We start from the raw sequence: 23,962 nt of genomic DNA on the forward strand, positions 1-23,962 counted from the left end.
ATTCTCTGTGAATGAGTGTTGGTGGGTTAGGAGAGATTCTCTTATAAAAATCCAGCTGCAACACTAGGGTTATTGTAGGTATCCAGAGTGGTCAGATGTGGGGAGGAAAATCATATGTCATTCATTTTTTCAGTGCAGAACCTGATATTTGCCGTACTTAGAAAACTGATTAACAAGATGGGGAAGGTGAGGGAGAGCATGGGAGGAATAGATGAATTCTACATGGGGATGGGAGGCAAAGGGAGGGGGCAGGGGATCAGCAAGGATGGTGGAATGTGATGGACATCATTATACAAAGTACATGTATGAAGACTTTAATTGGGTGTCGACATACTTTATATACAGATACGAAAATTGTGGTATATATGTGTTAAGAATTGTAATGCAAAAAAAAAAAAAAAAAGAACAGTGTTACCTTAGATTAGGTAGAGAAAAGTGATAGGAGGGGAAGGCAGGGGATCTGGGGATAAGAAAGAGCAGAATGAAACAGACATTATTACTTTATGTATGTATGTGACTGTAGGTCCAATGTGATTCTACAATATGTATAATCAGAAAAATGAGAAATTATATCCCATCTATGTATGATATATGAAAGTATATAAGTGCATTCTACTGTCATGTATAACTAATTAAAACAAATAAAAATTTTAAAAACATCAAACAACAGATGGCAAGAAAAAAAAAGAGGGGGAAGGTGACTGAAGTTGAAATAGGAAATACCGGGAGAGTGGGGTGCAGGCTAGAAGGAAGGTTGATGGTTGGGAGAACTGGTGAGCAAAACTCACAGAAGTATACCTGGACCATAAGGAGAAAAGGAGGTAGGAGGCATTGCAAAAAGTAATATCAGAAAGACCTTGTACTTAAGAAAAGGGAGGGAAACTTCCATTATTCTTTTCCCAAACAGTTCACACTACCCTATTTCTAAGATCCAAAAACCAGATAAGTGGCTTCAGTATCACAGGTCAGCTATATTAAGGTTTAGCCTGACTTAAGAAGTTTGGCCTGGGAACTCAATCACTAATTCATAGTAACACTGCTGTGGGAAAGTATTTCAGTCTACCTGTAAGCCAGGTGCCATGGCACACACTGTAATCCCAGCAACTCAGGAGGCTGAGGCAGGAGGATCACAAGATCAAAACCAGGAAAAGTGCCCCAGGTTAAATTCCAAGTACACCCTCCACACACACACAAAGCCTACCTCTAAGACAGTTGTTTGGACTGTAATTGGAACTAGACAGTTGCTGCATAAGAGTACTAACTTGTTGGCAATTTTTTAAATGCATTCTCAATTTGAATATAATCCATATGCTCCAAATTTCCAAATATATTCTACGATATATAGAAAAATGGAACATTTTATAAGGAAAAAAACATATCCAACATTTGTGTCATGAGGACAAGACTTCTGTATTATACATTCATAGATGGTATACTTCCAACTGACATATATTATTTAAATGATAGTTGGGCACTGATATTTCTCTATTGAGACACACAGCAAATCTAATAATCTATCAATTCAAATGCTCTTTATGCAAATAGTTTGTATCATTCTAGAAATACAATCAAGAAGTAATGCTTTAAGCCTACATATTAAGGCTATCTTGGTTATATGAAATATGTATAAGCAACAAGAATACTTTTGCAAAAGGTACTATAAATTGGTCACTATTGCCATCTGAGGGAAAGAAAAACTATTACAAGCCAACTAGACATTCAAAATGGTATCTCAAAAGAGATTGCTATTATTCTAAGGCAGGACAGATTATTGCTTGAAACTTAATTTCAAAGCATTAAGAAATTCTCACTTTTTGTTATCTTTTAAGCAAGACAACATCAGAATAAAGTTTTAACATTAAACTTTTCTTGTGTTAAAAGTGAAATTTATTATAATACAATAAGTGCAAATGTCATGATTAAAAATGCCAGTTAAAATTACAAAGTATCTAAGTAATTTTCCCAATGTAAATATTGTAAATAACTTCAACAATTCTATATGTACACAGAATATTAAAAAACATAAAATCACATACAAGGCCAAAAACCAACATTGCACATTATTCTTTTAGATATCACTTTTCTCTTCTGGTTCCAATATCACACCAACACACAAAGGGTATGCTGATTACTAAGATCACAAACCTCAAGGTGGAAGTGCTTTGTACATATATCAACTACCACATTAATGTTTAAAAACCATTGGCTTTCTTCTTATCAAATGGTTCTATTTCTTATATTTTCTTTTCTCAATGGGTCTTGGACAAAAAGATGAGTTAGAAAAACTATGATCATAAGATACAATATGACATTTATTTCCAATGATTTATTTAAAGGTGGAGTAAAGTTTTGAATGAAGTACCATTAAGTACATCAACATGTAAATAAACTCCAGCAGTTTGCTTTTGGCTTGCTCACTTGGCTCCAATATTTCTTTAGAAAGGAGAAGGGCAGAGCCATCAAGAAGAAATGGCAAATCAGAACTGCTGAGGAGTTGGGATAAGGTAGCATTAGGAAGGGGCTGGGAAGAAGTGCAAGACTAATAAGGGAAACTTAAAAGCGATGCCTATATATTCTTCTCTCCTCATAACTAAAGCAGGGGTTGGTTCCAGTCCAGCCTTCCTCTCCTGCATACCAATGGGGCTTGGGTTATTTTGTGCCCTAGCACTGTGAAAAAGGCACTGCCTTTCAGATGATGTGAGGACTTTGCTTTCCACAAATTTGGGAAATAGCCCATATATTACAGTTTGGAACAGTTTACAAACACCAAAGAGAGTCTGAACTCCTCCTCAACATAACGGAATTCTTTTTCCCACAAATAAGCAGGACTCCCAGAGAGGGTAAGTGATCAATCCAAGGGGAAGACAAGGAAGCTAGGTGTGATGTTTATAACAAAGTTCCTCAAACTCTAATGTGAATATGATTCATTTGGGATCTCATCAAAATGCACTGGGTCTGGGTGGTGGGCAGGGGAGCTTCAGATTTTATATTTCCAATAAGCTAGGAGATGCTGGTGTTCTTGGTCAGTGGACCACATTCTGAGAAGCAAGGGTCTACAACACAGTGGGAGCCAAGTGTTTCTGAGCTATAAAAGACCTGCTTCAGTGTCTTCACCTATCTAAGCACACCTCTACACAAAAGGTTTAGATGGCCTGTATAAATGAGCAGCTGTCTAAAAGACTGTGTTAATATGTTTTCTGAGAACATAACTATGTGAACAGCCAAACAAATAACATATTTCAACTTCAGTAAAAGCAGTGGTCCATTATCTAGGAATTAAACTCATCTTTTACTTAGGAAGTCTTCCTTAAAGTGATCATGATATAAAGATATAAAAAAAACCAGCATATTAAATCCCATAGTAAAACGCCACATGTACACACATATACATACAGTACAAATCTTAAGGAATACAATGTTCTCTATCAAAATAAAGTGCTACCATTGCTCCCAGCTAAAATCATCTCCTCTTCCAAATACCAGGAAAAAACCTTGAATTGTAAGAAAAATGACAGCGTTGCCTGCCAGCACAAGGCCACAGGCTCCCCATTTGATCTGAAACACAAGAAAAAAAAAAGAATTAAATCCTTACTTTTGGCAAATCTCTACTATTATCTATATTAGAAACATCCAATGGAATATTACAGAAAGCTGCTAAAAGGCTTAGTAATGTAACAGACGGAGGACAGTGAACTATTCAGTAATTAGTCTAATTGCTTCTGTGATACTTGTTAATTAAGTCTAGTATCATCCTTAACATTTTCCCTATTAGATATATTTCTCTGCTTATTTTCAGTTGACAATGACTGCCTTAAGCAAAATACTTGTAGTATGATTATAAATGGTTCAATTATAATACTGGTACTGAAAATTCTCTTTCATGGAAAACAGGAATTGGAGCATTATGGATCTGTTTGCTTTTTTCTAGGCAAGTAAAAACTTTAATAATAATCTGCATCCAAATGAAAACAGCTTTCCAACTTGGCAGAAGGTTTTACAGAAGCACAACTGGGGATGAGAGTACCCTCTAGTGGGCATTTTGTGCTTTAATTTAACCAACGGAAACATCAATGAAAGTTTCTTCCCAAAACATGATGGCAGTATTAAAAGGAAAAAAATAAATATTTATAGTGAAACTAAGGAAGAGTTAGTCCAAGGCACAAGAAGAACAAGGCCATGACAATCTTGCATTGAAAATATTCAATTCTTTTCCATCATCTTATTAAAGTTGAAACTGGCAAGGAGTTCAAGATCCTTGCTAATTGGGCTTTACTAACATTACTAAGTTTAATCTCAACTACTCTTTTTTTGTTCCATTATATTGGACTGTTCTCTATTCCATAACATGCATTTTCACAATAGGGTGCCATTCCATATAAAAGTCTTCTTTACTTTAATTAAAACCCTATTTACCTTTACAGTCCCTGTCAAATGTCAGTTATAATTTCTCTCTTCTTGGTGCTCCTCTGACATTCTGATCAGGTTTCAATTACTCTATTTAGTACATCTATAGTATACTTACCTATCAGGACAGTTTCTGTATTCTTTGGGAACAGAGATAGTATCTGACTCTTATTCCTGAAGTTTTACAAACGGCAGAGATTCCAAAGATATTTGAATATTTAACAAATAAACAAGATTTGCACATACCTAACATTCAAAGCCCCAAATAAGAATTTCATGAAATTTAAATAGAGTTGAGAAGAATAAAAACAAAGAGTAGAAAACACAGTGAACATCAATGAATCAAACAAAGTATACCAATAATGTGTGTTTCAGAGATAAAAATAAAATTTCTATGTCAGATGGGAAGATGTCATTTTATTCACTGTATCTTCTATAGATACATAGATATCCCTAAATGTACGCCTATTGTATTGAGAATGAAGCCCATTACCTCATTTGCAAAATAATTTGATATGATTTTCATTTAGTAATTAGATTAGTATTGCTAGTATAGTCTCTGTGTACTGCCTAATGACTCAACAGGGAGGGATTTAAGAACAATACCAGAGAAAGCTTAATGTAGAAAAAAACAAGAAATCATTATCTGGCTAAAATTATAGGGGAAACAAAGAAAGCAATCTGAAAACATGGTCAAGATACTGATAAACAGATCAAAAGTAGAGGAAGTATAAAATTTATCTGGTCTTGAAAAAAAGTCTAAGCAACAAAAATGAAACTGAGGTCCCTAACACAGGCTTTTCAAATAAATTCTCAACACAAACAAAACAATAGAAGAAAAAACTTACCACAGCCACACGTGCAAGAATGACAGGAAATCCAAAGGCAGAAACAACAATCCCAGTAGTGAAGAAATACGCCAGTTCCCGACAGGCACTACTGGTTGCATCAGAGTCATATGTGACTCTTTTGGCGATGAAATGGGGAATAGGGGAGATGGCGTGGAAAATCAGGACAAACAAGGGCCAGTATACACTGCCAGTTAGACCCAGAGGAGATCCAAAAAGAAAAGTCACAGTTAAAGACATACTATTGCCTCAAAATAATTATTCTAAATGTCAAGTTCAAAAAATTAATGAATCAATTGTGAATAATATAGGATGATTTCTACCAGGAATATGTTAGTGATGATTAAACTATTATTGGTTCATTAATATGTATATAGTTTATGTTAAGAAATGTCTACACAATGTATAATCAAGAAACATTGTTTTCTGTATAACTGAGCTACAATTTCTGTAAGAGCATAAATCTTAACAGTCATCTCTGCTTTCCCTAAAGAATCTAGTACAGTGGCTTGTACTTGCTAATTTAATGAAGATCTTTTGCGTGCATGTACACTTGAAGGCTTTCAATGATTTCGAATAAAACCCAAATTCCCTGCCCTGCTCCACAAAAACTTTCATGATCTGGTACCACCTACTTCTTCCATTCATTTTGCACCATATTCTCTTAACTTCATTCTCTTCCATTCATTTTGCACCATGTTCTCTTCATTCTCTCAACCTCTTAAGAGGTTGTACTAGCTGTGGCCTTTGTACTAGCTGTGCCCTTTGCTTACAATCCTCTTTCCTCTTCATAGCAATCATAATTGAAATGTCCCTTTCTAAAAGTGGCTTCACTGGCCACTCATTCTTAAGTACTTGAGGTCAACCTTGAGTATACCACCCACTTCTAATTTTCTGTAATGCTCCTATTCCCATCTGATATTTTCTTGATTATGAGAATAGAGATTAGATTTGTTTGGGTCAATCATTACTTATCTCCAGGGCCTACAATGAGGTTCTCCATTTATACTTGTTGAATGAAAGAAAAAAATAAATAAATTTTAAGTACAGAAGGTATGAAAACACATCAGTTCCCTAGTAAAAACATTAGATGTACTCCAATGATTATTATGGTAGATCACAATAATACTATAATGCAAAATAATAAAACTATTTTCTTTCCAAATTTCACTACTTTGCATTTATTAAAAATTTTTATCATCTGATTTTCAATTGTATTTTCTCTATGCATACTTCAAAAATAATCTATTCATGTATAACTTAAAAAAACAATAAAAATAATCTTTTCTTCATCAGACATTTCTTATGCTTCATTCCTTAAGGGAAAAGTCTTTACTCATTTTTATAAATACACACCATAATATTACACATTACCACATTACCACAAAACTGTGATAACACTGCCCCACCCAGAGAGCCAGCATCTCTGAGCAAGGGTGAAGCCATGATATTAAAAGTTTCCCCTTTCAGCCACAGTCATTGAGGAGGCAGGATGGTAACCAAAGAGCAGGAAAGGGTCCTTCTTCAAAAAAATTCAGGCTGGAATCACTGAGTTTAGAGTTCTAATTTTAAAATAGATTATAGTATGTTTCAAGAATAACCAAACAATATTGCAGCAAGGAACACTAATAAGAGATCTCTAGATCAAAGTCCTCATTTACCAACAAGGAAAAGAGATAGAGGAAGAGCCTAGAACAGACCTAGCTGTCACCTGATATGCCCACAGCTAAGAGCTCTTAATTCTCCTGGAATACAGTGACAGTTTTTTGAAAAATAATCTGAAAGACTGTTTCCAATTATAGTAATGTCTAACTAAGAGAACTGTTTATGTAGAAGAAAACTTGTTTATATACAAAATTTAAACAGTAAAATTAGTACTAGTCAGTAAATGTGTAGGCCAAGGGCTTACAAATATTTCTGTAAAGATCCAAATGGTAAATATTTGGGCTTTGTAAGCAATAAAGTCTCTGTCTCAACTACTCAACTCTCATTGTAGTACAAAACAACCCAAAATAGCCAAACACATGAAGTTGGCTATGTTCCAATAAAACTAGTTATAAAAAATAGGCAGCAGGTTATATTTGGCCTGTGGGCCAGTTTGCTGACATGTGGTATCATCATGAGTCACCATTGTGAAGACATAAAATTAATTTCTTTGTAATAGTAATGGATTTTTTTTTAACCTTACAGAGACAAAGTGAGTGTTTCACGGAGAATTAAAACACCTGAATTTAGAACTAGTAAAGGAATGGAAAAACTTTTGGTCAAGAGAATCAGAACACGGATTTCACTCCCATCTCTGCCACTTATTTATTGCTGTATAATTTGGGAAAATCTTTAACTTTTGGTTTCCTAGCTATGAGGATAACTTTTATCCCTAAGACTAGAATAAAGTAGCAGCTAGGAAAGTTCTGAACAAATATAAATTATTGCTTAGATTATATTTAGGAATTCCTGTGATAGTTCTTTTTAATTCATCCACGATAAATTTGAACTTTTATCAATGTCATTAACTCCAGTTGGTCTTAGTCACACCATCTTCTGTCAATTTGTTCAAGCCAATCAGCTGAGACATCCAGGAACTCGCCCTAGTTTGATCTTGACATCAATTAATAATACCTATTATTTCTACTGCCTATACCACTCTCCTTTTCTCTCTATCCCACTGCCACAGGCCTCAGTTTTATTTGGTTCATGATAATGGCCCCTTAGAATATTCTACCTGACTATAGTCTCAGCACTTTCCTATCTAGTCTCACATTTTGGCCAGAATGACTTGTTAATAAAATGCCCTCCTGCCACACCCATTCTCAAGATATTTTCCCAGCTCCCTGCCTGCACTACAAAACCTAACCTCCTCCAGATGCTATGCAGAGGCCGATCACATACTTTACCAAACCTCCCTTTGTGAGCTGTTGAATAAAGAAAGTTGTTGACTGTTCCTTCTTCCTGGAATGCCCTCTATTGTTTTATCAGCTGGAGAAACTCTTATTCATCCACCAGCTCTTACCTTAAATACCCCTGCTTTGCAGCTCTCCATGACTGTCCCCAGGAAACTGAGATTACTCCTCTCTCCCTCAACCTCTCTCTCCCTCTATTTATTTATTTATTTATTTATTTATTTATTTATTTATTTATTTATTTGGTACTAGGGATTGAACCCAGGGGTACTTTCCCACTGAGCTCCATTCCCATCCTTCTTAGGTTTTTATTTTGAGATAGGGTCTCAATAAGTTTCTGAGGTTCTTGCTAAGTTGCTGAGGCTGGTCTCAAACTTGCAATCCTCCTGCCTCAGTCTCCCCACCCACCAAGTTGCTAGAATTACAGTATATGCCACTGTGCCTGGTTGAGATGTACTTTCTTGAAGTTCCCACTGTACTTTGCACACATCTCCACTACAGCTGCTGTCTTATTGACTGAACAGTTTGCCAGTCTCTCACAACTATAACCAAATGCTCCTTAACCAAACTCATTCTCATATCCCCAGCTGGTCCAGGTAGGAGTTCAACAGTTTATTAAATGAATACATTTACTTTAAAAAGAACTCTTCTCTGCACCAATACACCTGACCCTGAATCAGGGACTGAATCCATAATTTTGGCTTCACTAACTCAAGAATTAGAGCTTGGTGCTAAATTGATCAAGTTCTCTAATTCCCATACTAATAGTAACAAAGACACACACAAAAAATAGTTCTTTTTGAAATGGTTACTTACCCATAATCCTCCAAGGCACATCCCAGCATAAGAAAAGTCAGCCCAATAGCCCCAGTGAAGGATAATGCCACAAGAGCTGTGAAATATAAAGCCAAGAGTTAAAAGTTCCATATCAGTGGTTCCCAGCAGGTAGAAGAGCCAGAGGGACTGAGGAGTGACTACTTACGGATACAGAGGTTTTCGGGGGAGGTTATAATCACATAACCTTGTAAATACACCAAAAGCCATGGAATTTTACACTAACAAGACTGACTTTATAGTATGTGAATACATCTCAATAAAATTTCCACTTAAGAGAAAAAAATTCCCAAACTTTAAGCAATGTAGCAATTTACTTATTTTATTGTTACTTTTGACTAGCAAATGACTATTATTATGAACTGCATGTTTGTATACCGGCTAAATTCATATATTTAAATCTTAACTCCTGATGAGACAGTACTAGAAATGGGAGTTTTGGGGAGGTAATTAGGTTTAGAGGAGGTCATGAGTGTGGAGTCTCCATAATTGGTTCTTATCTTCATACACATACCCCCCCCACACCATGTGACGATTCTAAAACAGCCATCATCAAAGCAGGAAACAGGCCCTCACCAGACAGCAGATCTGCCTTGATCTTGGACTTCCCAGCCTTCAGAACTGTCAGAAAAAATGACCATAAGCCACCTAGTCTGTGTTCTATCTGTTATAGTAGTCCAAACCCACTCATTCCTCCCAACCTCGCACTTCTTCTTCCCTTTGGAGGTTCTCCTTGAGGACCGACCAGAGCTGCAATCTACCTTGCAAGTAAATCAGTAAGTCAGGGTGTCTCAGTACTTCTGACTTCACTCAATCTACCCTCTTCTCTTGAACTCTCTCCTACTGTCCAAATGCAAATTCTTATCATCTCTTGCCAGCTGCCAACCGTAACTCTTCCAATCCATCCTCCTGACACAGCAAAGAGCTTTCAAATATACACACAGCGGGTGTCACCAATTTGCAATTACTTCCACAGCCTACAAGTTGTTCCACCACTTACCCCAACTTCTTTGCCAGCTTCAACCCTGCTCATTCTCTTTAAAAAAACAAGGCAAGTTCTTTCTTGCCCCCTGTCCCACATCACATTGTTCTCTCCACTGGAATATATTCCACTTGAGCCCTACCCCTCAGCAGATGAAGCCTTATGGAACCCTTTAGTTTATGTTTGAAGCACTGCTATTGTATAAAAACAGCCCTCCTCCTCCCTGGAATGGGGTTAAGCAATCCTATCTATATTAGTTTCCTAGGATTGCCATTACAAAGAACTACACACTGGGTAACTCAGAACAGAAATTTATTTTCTCACATTTCTGGGGAATAGACTTCTGAAATCAAAGTGTTGACAGGCTGTATTCCCTCTCAAGGCTGCAAGGAATAGTCCTTTTATACCTTTTCCTAAATATCTAATGTCCTCAATCTTTAGTGTTCTTTGGCTTACAAATACATCACTTCATTTTCTCTCCTGTATTCACAGGATATTCTCCTTCCAGTTCCAAATTTTTACCTTCTTAGGATGTCAATCATTGCACTAGAGTTATCCTAAATCAGTAATAACTTGATTACATCTGCAAAAATTGTATTTCCAAATAAGGTCATATTCACAGACTCTAGGGAGTTTGAACTTGAACATCTCTTTCTGGGAGGCATGATTCAATCCACTACAACATCTATGTGTTACCACTGCATCTATGCACACTGCAGACACTTACACAGTAATATAATTATTTCCAGCCATCACTCAACAATAACATCTCATTTATTTTTTCCACCCCAAATCTCGAATATACAGCAGTTCCTCAATAAAAGTTGAATTCACTTATCTGCAAAATACTTTCTTCTCTTAGTCCTTTTCCGTTTCATATTCTATTTCCCTTTTTAATACAGCCAACATATACACATAAATGTTACTATTTGGTAGTAAAAACTGTAATACTGAGATATTTGACAACTGTTTTCTGCACTGGCTTCAAATGGATATATTAAACACGAGACACCGTTCAGGTAAACCAGGTTTACTCAACTGATATTGAGTATAAAAATCAGCCAGAAATAATAAAATGTGTCTGCTACCTACAGCTCACACACTCAGAAATTCATACTGAACACACATACATGCACACATATACATATACTACATACATGTTTATGTAGCAGATGTTGATTAACTGGAGAGGGAAGATCTTTGTGTATGAATTTCAAGAACAGAAACTCCTACCCAGAAACAAGTTATGCTCCTATTAGAAAGATCTGAAACGGAATGGTTTCCTACCCAAATAACAGGAAGCCTTCCAATAACTTCTTCCCCCTCATTCTTCTGAAGATGCACATATAAGTGTTCTTAATACTTTTTTTTCCCCCCATCAATCGCCCAACGCAAAAACACATTCTGCATGTACACTACTTTCTTGTCTGTCTACAGATGAATACAGAAAACACTGAAGAAAGTAGTGTTAATATTTCACCTAATCTAGGTTCCAAGATTAAGTGAAATACAGCATTTCTCGGTGTTTGCCATTGACACTGGCCCGCAGTCAACTCTGCCTATATAGAAAAATCATTAGGAACAAGAGGATTAAGTTTTCCAATGCCCAGCACACTGGAGACAAAGCCTCCTCTGTAAGAAAGTCAACAAGGGAGGAAAACAGGAGGAGAAGCGTTAGTTAGGGTGGACGTGTCAGGAAGTGGAACCTTTGTTTAAAAACTCGGCAGGGGAGAGCAAGCGCTCCGAAGAACTGAGGAGAAGCCTGGGACTGATGCTCCCCGGGCTAGCCCGAGTCTCCCAGGAAGTCACCGCTCCCAGGCGCGGCTCCACCTCGGGGCCTGGGAGACGCCAGGAGAGCGAAGGTTTACGAAGGAGCGCAGAGGCTCCCCGAAACGCCCCTCCGCCCGCACCCCATCTTGCAAGGGAAGCGGGCGAAGGCTTCCTCAGCCGGAGAGGCGGGAAAGGCAGCGGGGCTGCGGGAAGCGATACCCCGCCAGTGCGCTGAAGGTGCAGTTCCAGACTGAACCCAGAGCTGAGGCAGCGACGGCCGCAAGACAAGCGGGCCAGGGGTCGCAAATGTACCTTTAACGCCCGCCATGTCTCCAGAACTAGGGCCGCGGCTGCTTCCGGCTTCCTCCCACCACCGGGCCCCCGCCCTCGCCCCCGCCCAGGCCAGGCCCAGGCCGAGGCCCAGCCGCGGATCCCGAACCCGCCCCCGCCACGGCCCCGCAGGGCTTTGCCCCTGGAAGTACAGGGCTCCGCCCCTGCCACGCGGAGCCTCGCCTCTATTGGTCCTGATGCCTGACACTCACGGCCCCGCCCCTATCAGCCTGGGATCTCTTCCCGGCCACGCAGAGCCCCGCCCCCGCTGGTCCAGAGCCCCACCCCCAGTCTCAGAGCCCCGCCCCCAGCTCACAAGGTCCTTCTGCCTGCTCTGGCCCCTCCCCGGCACACCCATCCTATTCCTGAGTAATCTCTACGTTGGGTTAAGGCCCTCGTCTCAGGTCCTGAGCCCTCAGGGTATTCCTCGAACCCTCCCCAAGTTCCGCCCTCAATCTGTGGATTGAGACTTTGGGCTGAGAGGCTCCCCTAAACTCTTCAGCTGGTTATCACCGCGATCCTGGCTGCCAGGAAACCTGCCTAAGATTGGAGACAGAGAAAATGGGGAGAAAGGAGAACACAGGAGGAAAAGTTACGATCAGTTGAGGATAAAACACCCACTTGCAAACCGTATTTTGCTTTCTGAGCCCCCTTGTGTGCTTATGTATTCGTGTGTGTGCCTGTTTGTATTTACGTGGCTGTATGGGGTTGGAGGCAGGAGCATCAAGGAACAAGGCTGGAGGAGACAGCCCTCTCCTTAAGATCTTTACGTTTGCTTAGTCTCGTTTTACTTAATACAACGTTAGTACTTTCAATAAACTAAAGAGCCGTCTCCCACACCTCGTTCACTTATACATCATATAGGCTTTTTTTCTATATCGGAAGCTTTCAGGAACCTTTAAATGAATAAAACTATTAGTTTTGTACCTAGGAGCTCTCAAGTCTGAAGGTAACCAAGACTAATCTTTAGATCTCTTATTCCTTATTCACGGAGTTTTGTCTTGACCTTAGATACCATCTAGTCTAAATGTTTCATTTTATCTTTAGGGAGAGAAAGTTAGAAGTGGTAGGATTTATGCCACATAGCTATTTAGAGGAGGTTGGAAAGTGGGAAAAAAAAAGGGGGGGGGGAAAGTTCTTCACTTAGTAAGAAAAAAATCTTATGCTGAGATTGCTATGAATGACAATATATTAAAACATTTTGGGAGAAACTACATTCTCCCAAACTAGATTACACTACATTGTTATAATTTTTCTTTAATATTGTTAATCTACTATGACTATTTTATAAGTTAAACTTTATCATAAGCATGTATGTATAGGAAAAAAACATAGAGTTGAGCACTATCTACAGTTCCAAATATCCACTGAGGGTCTTGGAACATATCCCCTGTGGATAAGGGGACACCACTGTACCTGTTAGAGTTCCCAGGAGAAACTGCTCATCAGCCAAACCCTGATGAGGGTTTTTTAGCTCCTTTATAAAGCACTAATTTATTCTAGAGAGGAAATAGAACCTTTTCCATCTTAAATTAATGAGGATTTTCTATGGGATTAAATCTTCTCATTCCCCCACCATTCTCAACCACCCACTGTGTCTGGGAAAGGTCACATCTAGAGATTTGCTGGAAACTTCCATGTCAGCCTGAGGCCAGTCCCACAGAACAGAAATGACTCTGGAAAAAACTGACAAGACTTCAGAGTCACTGCTTGGTTTGAGTGTCAAAGGCTTGCCAATAAAATATGAAAGAAACCGAGAAGCAAAAACTGAAATGTTTGCTCCAGGGTTATGTCTGGAATCATAACATTCTGAGACAGTGTTTGTCTCCAGTAGCTCTCTGACCACACCAGCTGTCCTTTTAGTTTACTGAACACTCTAGAGAGAAAGTCATCTTGCCAGGGGCTTTACCTATCTCCTAAAAAAAAAAAAAAAATCTGCTTTTGCTTTGCCAGATGTTGCACTGAGAAAACTGTTCTTCCATTTACTATTCTACATTTTCTCAAGAACAGAAAGTTAAACCTTGAATTCCTATCTCCAATCTGCCATCAGTAGATTACTTAGATGTATAAGATGTATGGCCTGGGTCATGCTGCCTAAGACTACCATATAATTCTTGGGATGAATCTTAATATTTTTTTCTTTCAATTCAATTCTCTCACTTTATGAATGAGATTTTATCTCCCTTTTACATACAGAAAAGCTAAGGCCTCAAAAGTAACTAGCCAACTGGAAAAATGAGATCAAAGTCCACAATGGATCTATGCACCAAATGCAGGAATTGTAGTAATTAGAAATAATAGTAACAGGGGCTGGGGATGTGGCTCAAGCGGTAACACGCTCCCCTGGCATGCACGGAGCGCTGGGTTCAATCCTCAGTACCACATAAATAAATAAAGATGTTGTGTCCACTGAAAACTGAAAAATAAATATTAAAAAATTCTCTCTTTCTTCTCTCTCTTTAAAAAAAAGAAAAAGAAAAATAGTAACACCTTTTGTTTAACAGGGCATTCAAACTATTTCTTGATTTGATATTCCCCTACCTATTTGTATCTTGCATATGATATACACAAAATATTGATTGAATTAACTATAAGTGGAAAAAGGTATGACTCCTCTCCTTCCCATCATAAAAGGTCATGGTCATAATCCCATAACAAAAGATAGGTTAACAAAAGAAAAACATAACAAATTTATTTAATCTAGTTTTATGAGACACAGGAGTCTTTAGATTGAAGACCCAAAGACTCAAGATGAACTACTCATTTTTATGCTTATATTCAATAAAGCATGGACAGTCATGTAGAAATATGGTTGATCAAAAGGGGTATGACCCAATAGTACTAGACTGAGGGTAAGCCCAATAAGGCCTGCCCAGGTTTGTCTTGGCCTCTCTATGTACACTTTGTTCCCCTAGAGGACCCTTTCTGAAATAGGGATCTTGAGACCCACCATCAAAAAAAGTAGGTTAAAGAATTTCTTTATGGACAACTCTTAAGTGGGGAAAGAAACAGTAATGTTTTTAGGTTTTATGGCTGGCTTGAGGGGAAAAGGGTTCTGGTTTCTATGACCACTTCAGGGAAGAGGAATTCTAGCTTCTATGGCCTGTCTCTGGGAAGAATTCCTGATAAGAAACAGGAGGGCAGGAAAAGGTCAACAGAGGAAGTTTGCTTCTGCAGCTGCTTCTGAGGCCTTGACTTTGTGGTACCAGTTTCTAAGTCCCAACACAAGAAATATTAGTAAGAATACCAAATATAGTATTAACTCTCCCTATCCTGTAGAAAACATCTACCTCAAACCCAACTCAGAGAAACTTCTGTGTTCCCACTTCCTAAAATGGGATTTACACAACCTGCCTCTTAAAAAAAATCTTTTTTCCCTAAGAATTAAGTGATAAATAAACACACACAAAGCAGTACATGGAAAATAGATGCCAGGTTTCATATTTGCACTGAGATGGGATATCAGGTCAATGCATGATTTAAACACAAGTATGACAGAGCACTAATTAAAATCAGTAAATAGTTTTCCTTCTTAATTATCAGCCACCACTTCTTGTGACACAGCCATTCCCTTTATAGAACCTACAGTGCAAAACTATTCATTATGTACACAGGTCTCTTTCAGTCTAAGGAGACAGGAATAAGTGTCAAGGTGTAAGTTACTTTCATTTGCCTTTTCCTACTGATGTTATACACTCCCCGAAACCTGATGTTTCATTTGAATTCCAGCCCTAAGGCTGACCAGAAATGATACACTTTGTCTTATTATCAGTAACAATAACAGTAGTTATGATAGTACCCTCTTGATAAGAAGTGACACACACAATCCCTAATTCTTCTACCACGGGGGCCTTAGGATTTTATTTTACAAGTAATAAAGACTAGAGAGGTTAAGAAACTTGTCCAATATAACAGTCTGTAAGTGGAAAAAAGAATTCAGACCCAATCATTTGGTCTCAAAGCAACACATACCACTATGTCCAAATATAATGGTTTATCTTTAGAAAAATCAAAATCTGCTTTTTGACCTAAATTCCCTGATCAGTATTTCCAGCAGGAACTGACCTGTTGCTGTGATAACTGTTTCAGGAATTCAACTTTTGTGTTCATTCCTTACACCATGATGTTTCTTCAGTGGCACTGGGATCCAACTTCAGCAATCTCCCAGATGTAGACAGTACAGTGATGGGTCATATACTTTGGATTTTCAGCATGAATCTACAACTTCTGTCCCTAAAGAATTAAAATATCTGAGACTTTCTATGATAAAGCCTCGGACTTCTAGGATTGATTTTGAAGTATCAGCACAGAAATGCACTTTTTAAAATCCATTAATATTCTAAGAAAGGAGACCAGGATTTCCATGCAGATTCTTTTTGAAACACAATATTCATGCAGCATGATCAGTGTATGTGTGTGTGTGTGTGTGTGTGTGTGTGTGAGAGAGAGAGAGAGAGAGAGAGAGAGAGAGATGGAAGGGGAGAATAAAGTACAAATCAAGAAATCCTGTCAAGTTATACTTTGGTGCAAATGTATTATATGCTTTTCATATTCTTTTCCCAGAACTTCAGAAGTGAATCACATCAGAAAGTATAATTCAAGTTTGTCATTGAGTGCAAAAATAACTTAGGTTTCTAAAAATATTTTGGAGCCATTTAATATACATTACAAATATTTTAGACCAATCACATTTTGTTGTGTATAACATATTTACAAAACAAAAAAATATATTACAATAAATATGAATGAAACAGTGAACCTGATCAACAACAAGATCTGTCACAACTGGATATTTAAAAGGAATGCAAAAAACCTGTTGGTCTGCATTTGTTAAGAGTTTTGAGATAAATAGGGGTCCAGAATTATAATGTATCTGGAAAACAGAGGGGGAGCCCCCCAAATTTAAATAAGATTCTTTCTCATTGCTAATTACATAGTGTTTAATGATGTTTTAAACTGTGAACATTAATGAATTATCCAAACATGATACAAAGCTAATATATAGTTCTATCATTTCAAAATGTACGTGACATCCACATAATAGCCTTTTAATTATTATCATTATATACTGTAGTTCACACAATATCTACAAATGTGAATGAGAAAAGAAAAAACAGGTCACAGCAACATGTCTCACATTCCAATTTTAAATAAGACAAGCACATACTGGATCAAACATTATTTTATAATACGTTAATAAATAACACCTAATTTGTTATGGTTACCTTGAACAGTTTACAGCTGCATATTCAAAAAGAGAACATTTTCTGCAAGTTTCACATTGTCAGTGAAATAAAATAAATAATGAACCTTTATAACTAAAAAGAGAGAGAGAGAGATTTGTGTAGAACCTAAAGTATTTTTGACATGCTGCTTTTCCAGTACAGTTTGCCACAACAAACTTAAGACAGAAACAAACAAACAAACAAACAAACCCAATGATTGTCTTTTAAAAACAATTTTTGAAAGCTTTCACAACAATTGAGCATGAACTTTTAAAGACCAGCATGAAAATCTTCTTGCCCATCTGCCTTGTGCACGTGCTCACCAGGAATCTACTGAAATCACAGAAGAGCAAACAGATGACTCCTCCAAATGAGAAGCTGCCAAAGCACTGAGCTGAGATCCAGCCAGTCTGAGGTCTGGAAAAATTTCATTCTTGCTTTGTTTTCCCAAAGGTCCCTATGTGAATGTTGCTCCTATGGACCCACAGCTACTTTTAAAACCATAAACCCCACTGCAATAATCCAAAGGATCCAGATTCACCAGAGGAGAAGAGGGGATCTGGTTCCTCAAAGCAAATCCCAAGCTCCGTGACTCTGTTGAGGGGCACGCAGCTTACTTCCCACGACAGTTCTCTTCTACTCAACAGTATCAAGGCTGTTCTTATGACAACCACTCACAAACTTGGTGTTCACCAAGTCCATACTACCTATTGGTCCTGACAAATCATGAATGGGCCAAACTGCTTTACAATCTGTTTTCAGTTAAGAATGTTTTCTTGGCTAAGTAAAGAAAAACATTAAGTCTTATGGAAAAATTAGGAGGGTCTTTCAAACCAGGTTTGGAGTTGTGATAGCATTAAAATTTTTTCTTTAATCAACTACAGTTTTCTAAAGGGACAGGAAGAGAGCAGCCCAACATCCTGATAGAAATAAAGATTTCTATAGCTTCACATTCCCTATTTTCTTTAGCCAATATTTGCACTAAATTGTAGCTTATCCAAGAAGAGTGGGTGGCAATCACTGGAATACAGAATAATTCCTTCCCTCAATCTAACATCATTTATAGCTGTTAGTGCCCTTAACCAAAAGACACATACACTGTTATGCTGAAGGCCATAGTAAATTTCCATTTTAAAAAAATACTTGGTGATTCTGTTCCTGGAAGTTTTGTAAAGCTATCACTCAAATTATGTATTTCCAAGAGAAATTAAAAACCATTCTTTAAAACTATCAAGAAATCCAAGTAATTCTATTATCACTTTTGTTCATTAATTTTACTCTCAGACAGTGAGATGGAGTGATGCCTTTACCTTTGGTGGCCTCAATTTTCCATTCCCCAGGCAAAATGCTGAGTAGGCTCCCCAAAGGGCAGGCTGGAATGTTGTATCCCTGCAAGATCATCTCACTTAAAGTTCCTTTCATGCTTTGGATCTTTTTATGGCAGGGACTTTGAAAAACCAAACATCCATATTCTTTATATCATGAGAAACTAATTCATGAGTAATTTGACAGTTAGTTTAGTACTGGAAATATATTATTGGTATTTTTGGTTCATCTGTGAAAACCTCAGAATTGTGATACACACTAAGCATTAACAAAGGTCTGCAGCCAAGATAGAAAAGCTCACAAATTAATACAAGGGCTTTTGGCCTTGGTTTTCAAATTCAGACCAGGCATCATTTAGCTCCATGAAAATCATCTTTGCATATTGTTCATAGGGTTGCCCAGTAGCCTATAAAAAAGAACAAAAACATACATTTAGATATCACAGATAAAAAATTATATTTATATTCGGTTCACTGCTAATATGGGTTCTACATAATTTAAATGCTTTTCTATTAAGTCACTTTCCTTTTTTATTTTAATCTATGTGATTATATTACTGTGACCTCCCCTTGAAATTCACATAAGGTAGGAGTAATTCATCCATAAGATTATAGAGAGCTTATTCGGCAACAAAAGATGCATCTCCATTTTCCAAAGGTATCTACCAAATCCTAAAGCTTAATGACAGCCTGTTTGCAACTGATTGCATTTCTGAACTCTTATTTTCCAATTTCTAATGAAGTTAAATTCTTTGAGACTCATAAGAAGGGCAGACAGGATGTAAAATGTTTTGGGGAACAGCTAATGCCCTTTCAAATGATTGAAATTCAAATATTAATGTTGTTTCTTATTAAATTCTTCTATTCAGAGTAGTCAGAAAAAGTATGGAGAGTCAGAAATCAAATACAAGGAACTGAAGCAAATGTTCCCAGGAGAGGTTTTCCATGATAACTTCACATCAGATGACTGGTACAGTTCATCTGACAGCCAGATGACTCTGGTCTGTTTCTATGGATTATACTGACTGCAACTGGGCTGTGAGGTAGCTGAAGTTTCTGATAGTTTGTAGCACTTGTGTGCATATGTACATGAGAGCCTAAATAGACAGTATCAAAATAATGATGATTTAAATCATCAAAATAATGATTTAAAATTTTCCATTTTAAAAGTCTTGTCGATTCTCACCAACTCTGCCAACTACATTCTAAAGAGTTTTCAATACAATCCTAGCTAGCCATTCTGCTAACATCTTCCAAGGAGAAAAGTTTTTGCTTGTCTGGCTCTCAGCCCAGTGATATGACTATAGGTCAGCATTACTTCCAAGCCCTAACACTAAGTGACTGGTGAATGCACATCTCTGTAAATCCCTCTTGCATTATTCGTATTATATAGTTTAATTTCTTTTTGCCCACTTCATGAAGATTAACTATTTAAATATCTCATTTTAACCCATGGACTTATCAGTTTTATTGAATAAACGGACTAATCAACCAGCGAAGTCAAGGTGTTTTGTGTTGATACATGCTCATAAAATAATGAAATGAGGCTCTGACAAGTGAGACAACAGGGCAGGCTGCACTCACTTTATCTGGATGCACCACCAGCACAGCTTTCCTGTACACTTTCTTCACCTGCTCCGGTGTCACCAGGTCTGCCATGCCCACTGGTTTCCACTTGGTTTCCCCAGCCCATAGCACTGTGTGCATCGTGGAAAGAAGGGCTCTGATATTTCTCTCTTTGCCTTCTATCCATTCCAGAATCTATAAACACAGGATTAAGAAATTCAGATGTTTTTTAGTCCAGAAGTTTTCTACCAGAACTCTTACCATCATCTGTCCTGCTCCAGTGGCATCAAATACTTTAAGGTACCCGGCATGTTCCAAGTTTCTTCTACCTGGAATGCATTTTCATCCCTTTTTATTATTTTAAGATAGGACTTTGCCTAAGCTGAACTTGAATTTGTGATCCTCCTGACTCAGCCTCCCAAATTTCTGGGACTACAGATGCACATTACTAATCTTCAAAAAGCCTGTCAGAAATTTCACACAGATCATTTCTGAGAGTTTGAATTCTTTCCTAATTACCACTTCAGTTAATTATATACTCTGAAAGTATCCATGAGGTGACGCCCACTTCAGTTTTGTTTCCTAAACTCAATAAATATCTCTTTTTAAAAAAGCCAAACTTGTATGGGCTTGTATGTACCTTAAACACACTCCTCTCATGATACGTGCTTCCCTTTAATGTAACTGTGTGTTCATCTTTACCTGCCATTAGGCAGAACTGTTGGAGAAAATGTACTATTACTTACTTAACTACTGTATCTCAGGAACCAATAATATACCTGACACAGAGTACAGCTCATAAAGGCTTATTAATGAATCGATCCATTTAGACATTTATTCAAACGATGAACATTCATGCTTGTACAAACGAGGTGATTAAGTTGAAGGAATCATAATAATGCAACTGCAGTTCGCACCTAACTTCGAGTGTTTGCTGTTGACGAGTGGTTCAGTCATGGTTAATGATGATTACTTTTCTAAACAATTGAATAACCAAACATGGTTTTAAAAAACAACTTTATTTTATAAAAATCTGTCAAAGTTTGCTTCATGAATAAAGATCACAGAGACAGAGCATAAAGAAATAATATTCTTTTTTGGAAAGAATAGTAAACCTCTGTGATGTTATCTGACATAAGAATCAAATGCAAATGAGAAATCATACATTGTTCTCAAAAAATATTAGAAGATCTATACATATACATCTAATATTCAGATATGTCAGGAAATGATGGAGAATAGCAATATTTTTTTTCAAAACATAAGATCAATTTGCTATAAAAACCCTGGTTTGGGAGAAAGATTAGACCCTGATCTTTCAATTTATTATACTGTCATCATGTATACTGTCATCATGTAGCAATTAAGCCTCTCCATCTGTGATGAGCATTCCAATTACCTTGATATACAACCTCTTCCACCACTTCACACCTTCCACCAGCATAACCACCCCATTGTCTCCAAGCTAATCCTCATCCACCTGTCTACACACATACAAGAGCCTCATTTACAGTGTTTATTTCCTCACCTATGAAATAAAGGCATCAGCATCTGCAAACTTAAAAAAAAAATTAAACGTTCTCCCCCAACTCAAATTAAATCTCTCACCTAGACCTTCAAAATCAAAAAGTAGAACTTCTCTGACTTAAAAGTAGAGAAAGTTATTGGGAAGGCCAGGATGCACACTTCCCTCAGCCTCCCCCTCCTCCACCTCAAAACTTCTAGGTCTGATGCTACAAGAGTGGTAATTCCTGGGTGTACAAACATTTCTATCAACAGAAAACAGATGGTGAGGGCTTCAGTCAATAAAAAAAAACAAAAACAAAAACAAAACCTTTCAATGTAGAAAGAGAAAATACAAACAATACATTCTTCCCACCAAATTCTACACCATTCATCTCTAGAATCTGAATGCCATCTGAATAACAATACCATATCATAAAGCGTGCTACTGCTATCTCTGATCATACCACTGGCTGTCAAGTTGGCGCTAGAACAGGTTCTGATGATGTAGGTTAAAGTCAAAGAGGGCATTGCTCATTTGAATAGGGAAACAAAGGAAATCTGTATTTATCAAACCATGAAGTAAATTTTATCTTATTAAAGAAACTAAGCAGCATGTGCAACCCTCCCCAAAGCCACTTAGCTATTAAAGGGCATGGCTGGGGAAGGGAAGGATAGGACAACAGAAAGAAACAATCAAATATAAATTAATAGAGAAGTGATAGGAAGTCTAATAGAGGAAGGAGAATGGGAGAGGAGAGAGAGGACAGGAGGGAAAAGGAGAAGGGAAAAGGGGAGGATCCTGAACTGAAATCAATTTCCATGCGTATATAAGTTTGTCAGGATGAATCCTACTACTATGTATAACCATAAACTCTAAAAAAAAAAAAAAAAAACAGCATAAAATCACAGCTTCAGGGACCAATTGAAATAGTGCAGTTGCCAGAACATGATGCCTTCCAGTGGTGCTGTGGCAGAATGTCTGTGCCCTGTCCCAAATTCATATGTTGAAATCCTAATACCCAAAGTGATGGTATTAGGAAGTGGGGCACTTGGGAGATGATCAGACAGTCATACTGATGGCTCCACACCCATGACTTTGTCACAAGACCTTGTGGTGCAAGATAATCATACTGACAGGAACTCACTCACCTTTAATTTCTCAGGATCCATTTCCTTAGCCATTTCCTCCTTTCTCATCTCAGCTATTGTTCGAGGTCCCTTTTTGTCTTTGTGGGCATTGAAACCTTGACTAGACAGCAGGTCTTCAAAATCAGCTGCTTTTTGTTTCCCTTCTGCAATATAAGTTTTGAAAATCACTACAGGTTTTATTCTTAAACAGAATACCATCATGATCTCATAGGACTTGGGGGCTTCAAAGTGCTTTTACGTGTATAAATTCCCCTTAGCCCTCACATTGTCCCTGTGAGTAAGTGTAGAGGGCAGGCTCCGAGTTACTCCATGATGAATAGAACATAGTTTTCACGCTGTGCCATGATTCACTCCATTTTGAAACAAGTGCTGGGGTAGAATGACTCTACCCTTTGTTTGCACAAAAAGCCACCATTTTCCTAGCACAATAATAAAGCACAAATTAATAACTAAATTGTGCTGATAAAAATGATCACCTATAGGCTGGGGCTGTAGCTCAGTGGTAGAGCACTTGAGAGTCCCTGGGTTCGATCCTCGGCATCACATAAAAATAAAAAATAAATAGAATAAAGGTATTGTGGAAAAAATATTAATAAAAATGATCACCTATGAACTTATATTGAATTAAACCGGAAGCACAAAAATGCACAGGTGTATCAAATCCATATCAGAAAAAAACAGGCCCGACTACTATATGAAGCAATCCCTTCACATGAGAATATAAAAGGAGGAGCATCCCAAGACTGGACACAATGGTACACTGACCCCATCACCTGGTTACTTGTCATGAGCCTTGTCCAGGAATATCACCACAGCAACAAACCTTCCAATTACCTGCTCCGAGGCTTCAGCTCAGTGAAGTTTCTCCTGTACATGATGACAACTAATGGGCCTACTCCAAGCCGATACCTCAAGCTGATGCTTCAAGCTGATACTCTGAAGCTGCCATGCATCCAAGCCCTGGCCTACAGTAAGTTCTATACTCTGACTGTTGGTTTGTACTCTTATCTGACCACCAGCAGTGACTCTCACATTTGTATCTGCTCTCTGCCTTTGCTCTCAGTTCAGTCTCCTGAACCCCCTGTGGCCACCTTGACCCTTTCTTAGTCTTTCTGTAACCTAT

The 23,962-nt window shown here is 37.8% G+C and overlaps 2 protein-coding genes across 8 annotated transcripts in view; both read right to left on the reverse strand.

Annotated features, from left to right (window-relative positions):
• Positions 1 to 1,387: 1,387 nt before the first annotated feature.
• LEPROT (leptin receptor overlapping transcript) lies at positions 1,388 to 12,194 on the reverse strand. Its single transcript, XM_081306888.1, has 4 exons — positions 12,051 to 12,194; positions 8,969 to 9,044; positions 5,253 to 5,439; positions 1,388 to 3,555 (listed from the first exon to the last, which is right to left on the reverse strand). The coding sequence occupies exons 1-4, from the start codon at positions 12,064 to 12,066 to the stop codon at positions 3,439 to 3,441; spliced, it is 396 nt and encodes a 131-aa protein (XP_081163014.1). The 5' UTR covers positions 12,067 to 12,194; the 3' UTR covers positions 1,388 to 3,438.
• A 3,350-nt stretch (positions 12,195 to 15,544) lies between these two features.
• Positions 15,545 to 23,962, reverse strand: part of DNAJC6 (DnaJ heat shock protein family (Hsp40) member C6) — a 179,112-nt gene continuing 170,694 nt past the window's right edge. For all 7 annotated transcript variants that reach the window (XM_081306159.1, XM_081306162.1, XM_081306156.1 and 4 more), the window contains 3 exons: positions 22,840 to 22,982; positions 20,203 to 20,379; positions 15,545 to 19,025 (listed from right to left, as the gene is read on the reverse strand). In XM_081306159.1, coding sequence (XP_081162285.1) covers positions 18,924 to 19,025; positions 20,203 to 20,379; positions 22,840 to 22,982 — 422 coding nt within the window. In that variant the 3' untranslated portion in view covers positions 15,545 to 18,923. The remainder of the gene's footprint in view (positions 19,026 to 20,202; positions 20,380 to 22,839; positions 22,983 to 23,962) is intronic.

The sequence above is a fragment of the Spermophilus citellus genome (genome assembly GCF_964194105.1).
Source record: "Spermophilus citellus genome assembly, chromosome: 9".
In the NCBI taxonomy this organism is placed as follows: domain Eukaryota; kingdom Metazoa; phylum Chordata; class Mammalia; order Rodentia; family Sciuridae; genus Spermophilus; species Spermophilus citellus.

Coding starts and splice junctions, on each gene's coding strand:
- LEPROT (XM_081306888.1), bottom strand. Junction 5,440..8,968: donor TGTGCCTTGGAGGATTATGG/GTAAGTAACCAT, acceptor TCTAACTGGCAG/TGTATACTGGCCCTTGTTTG. Junction 3,556..5,252: donor TTCTTGCACGTGTGGCTGTG/GTAAGTTTTTTC, acceptor CTTGTGTTTCAG/ATCAAATGGGGAGCCTGTGG.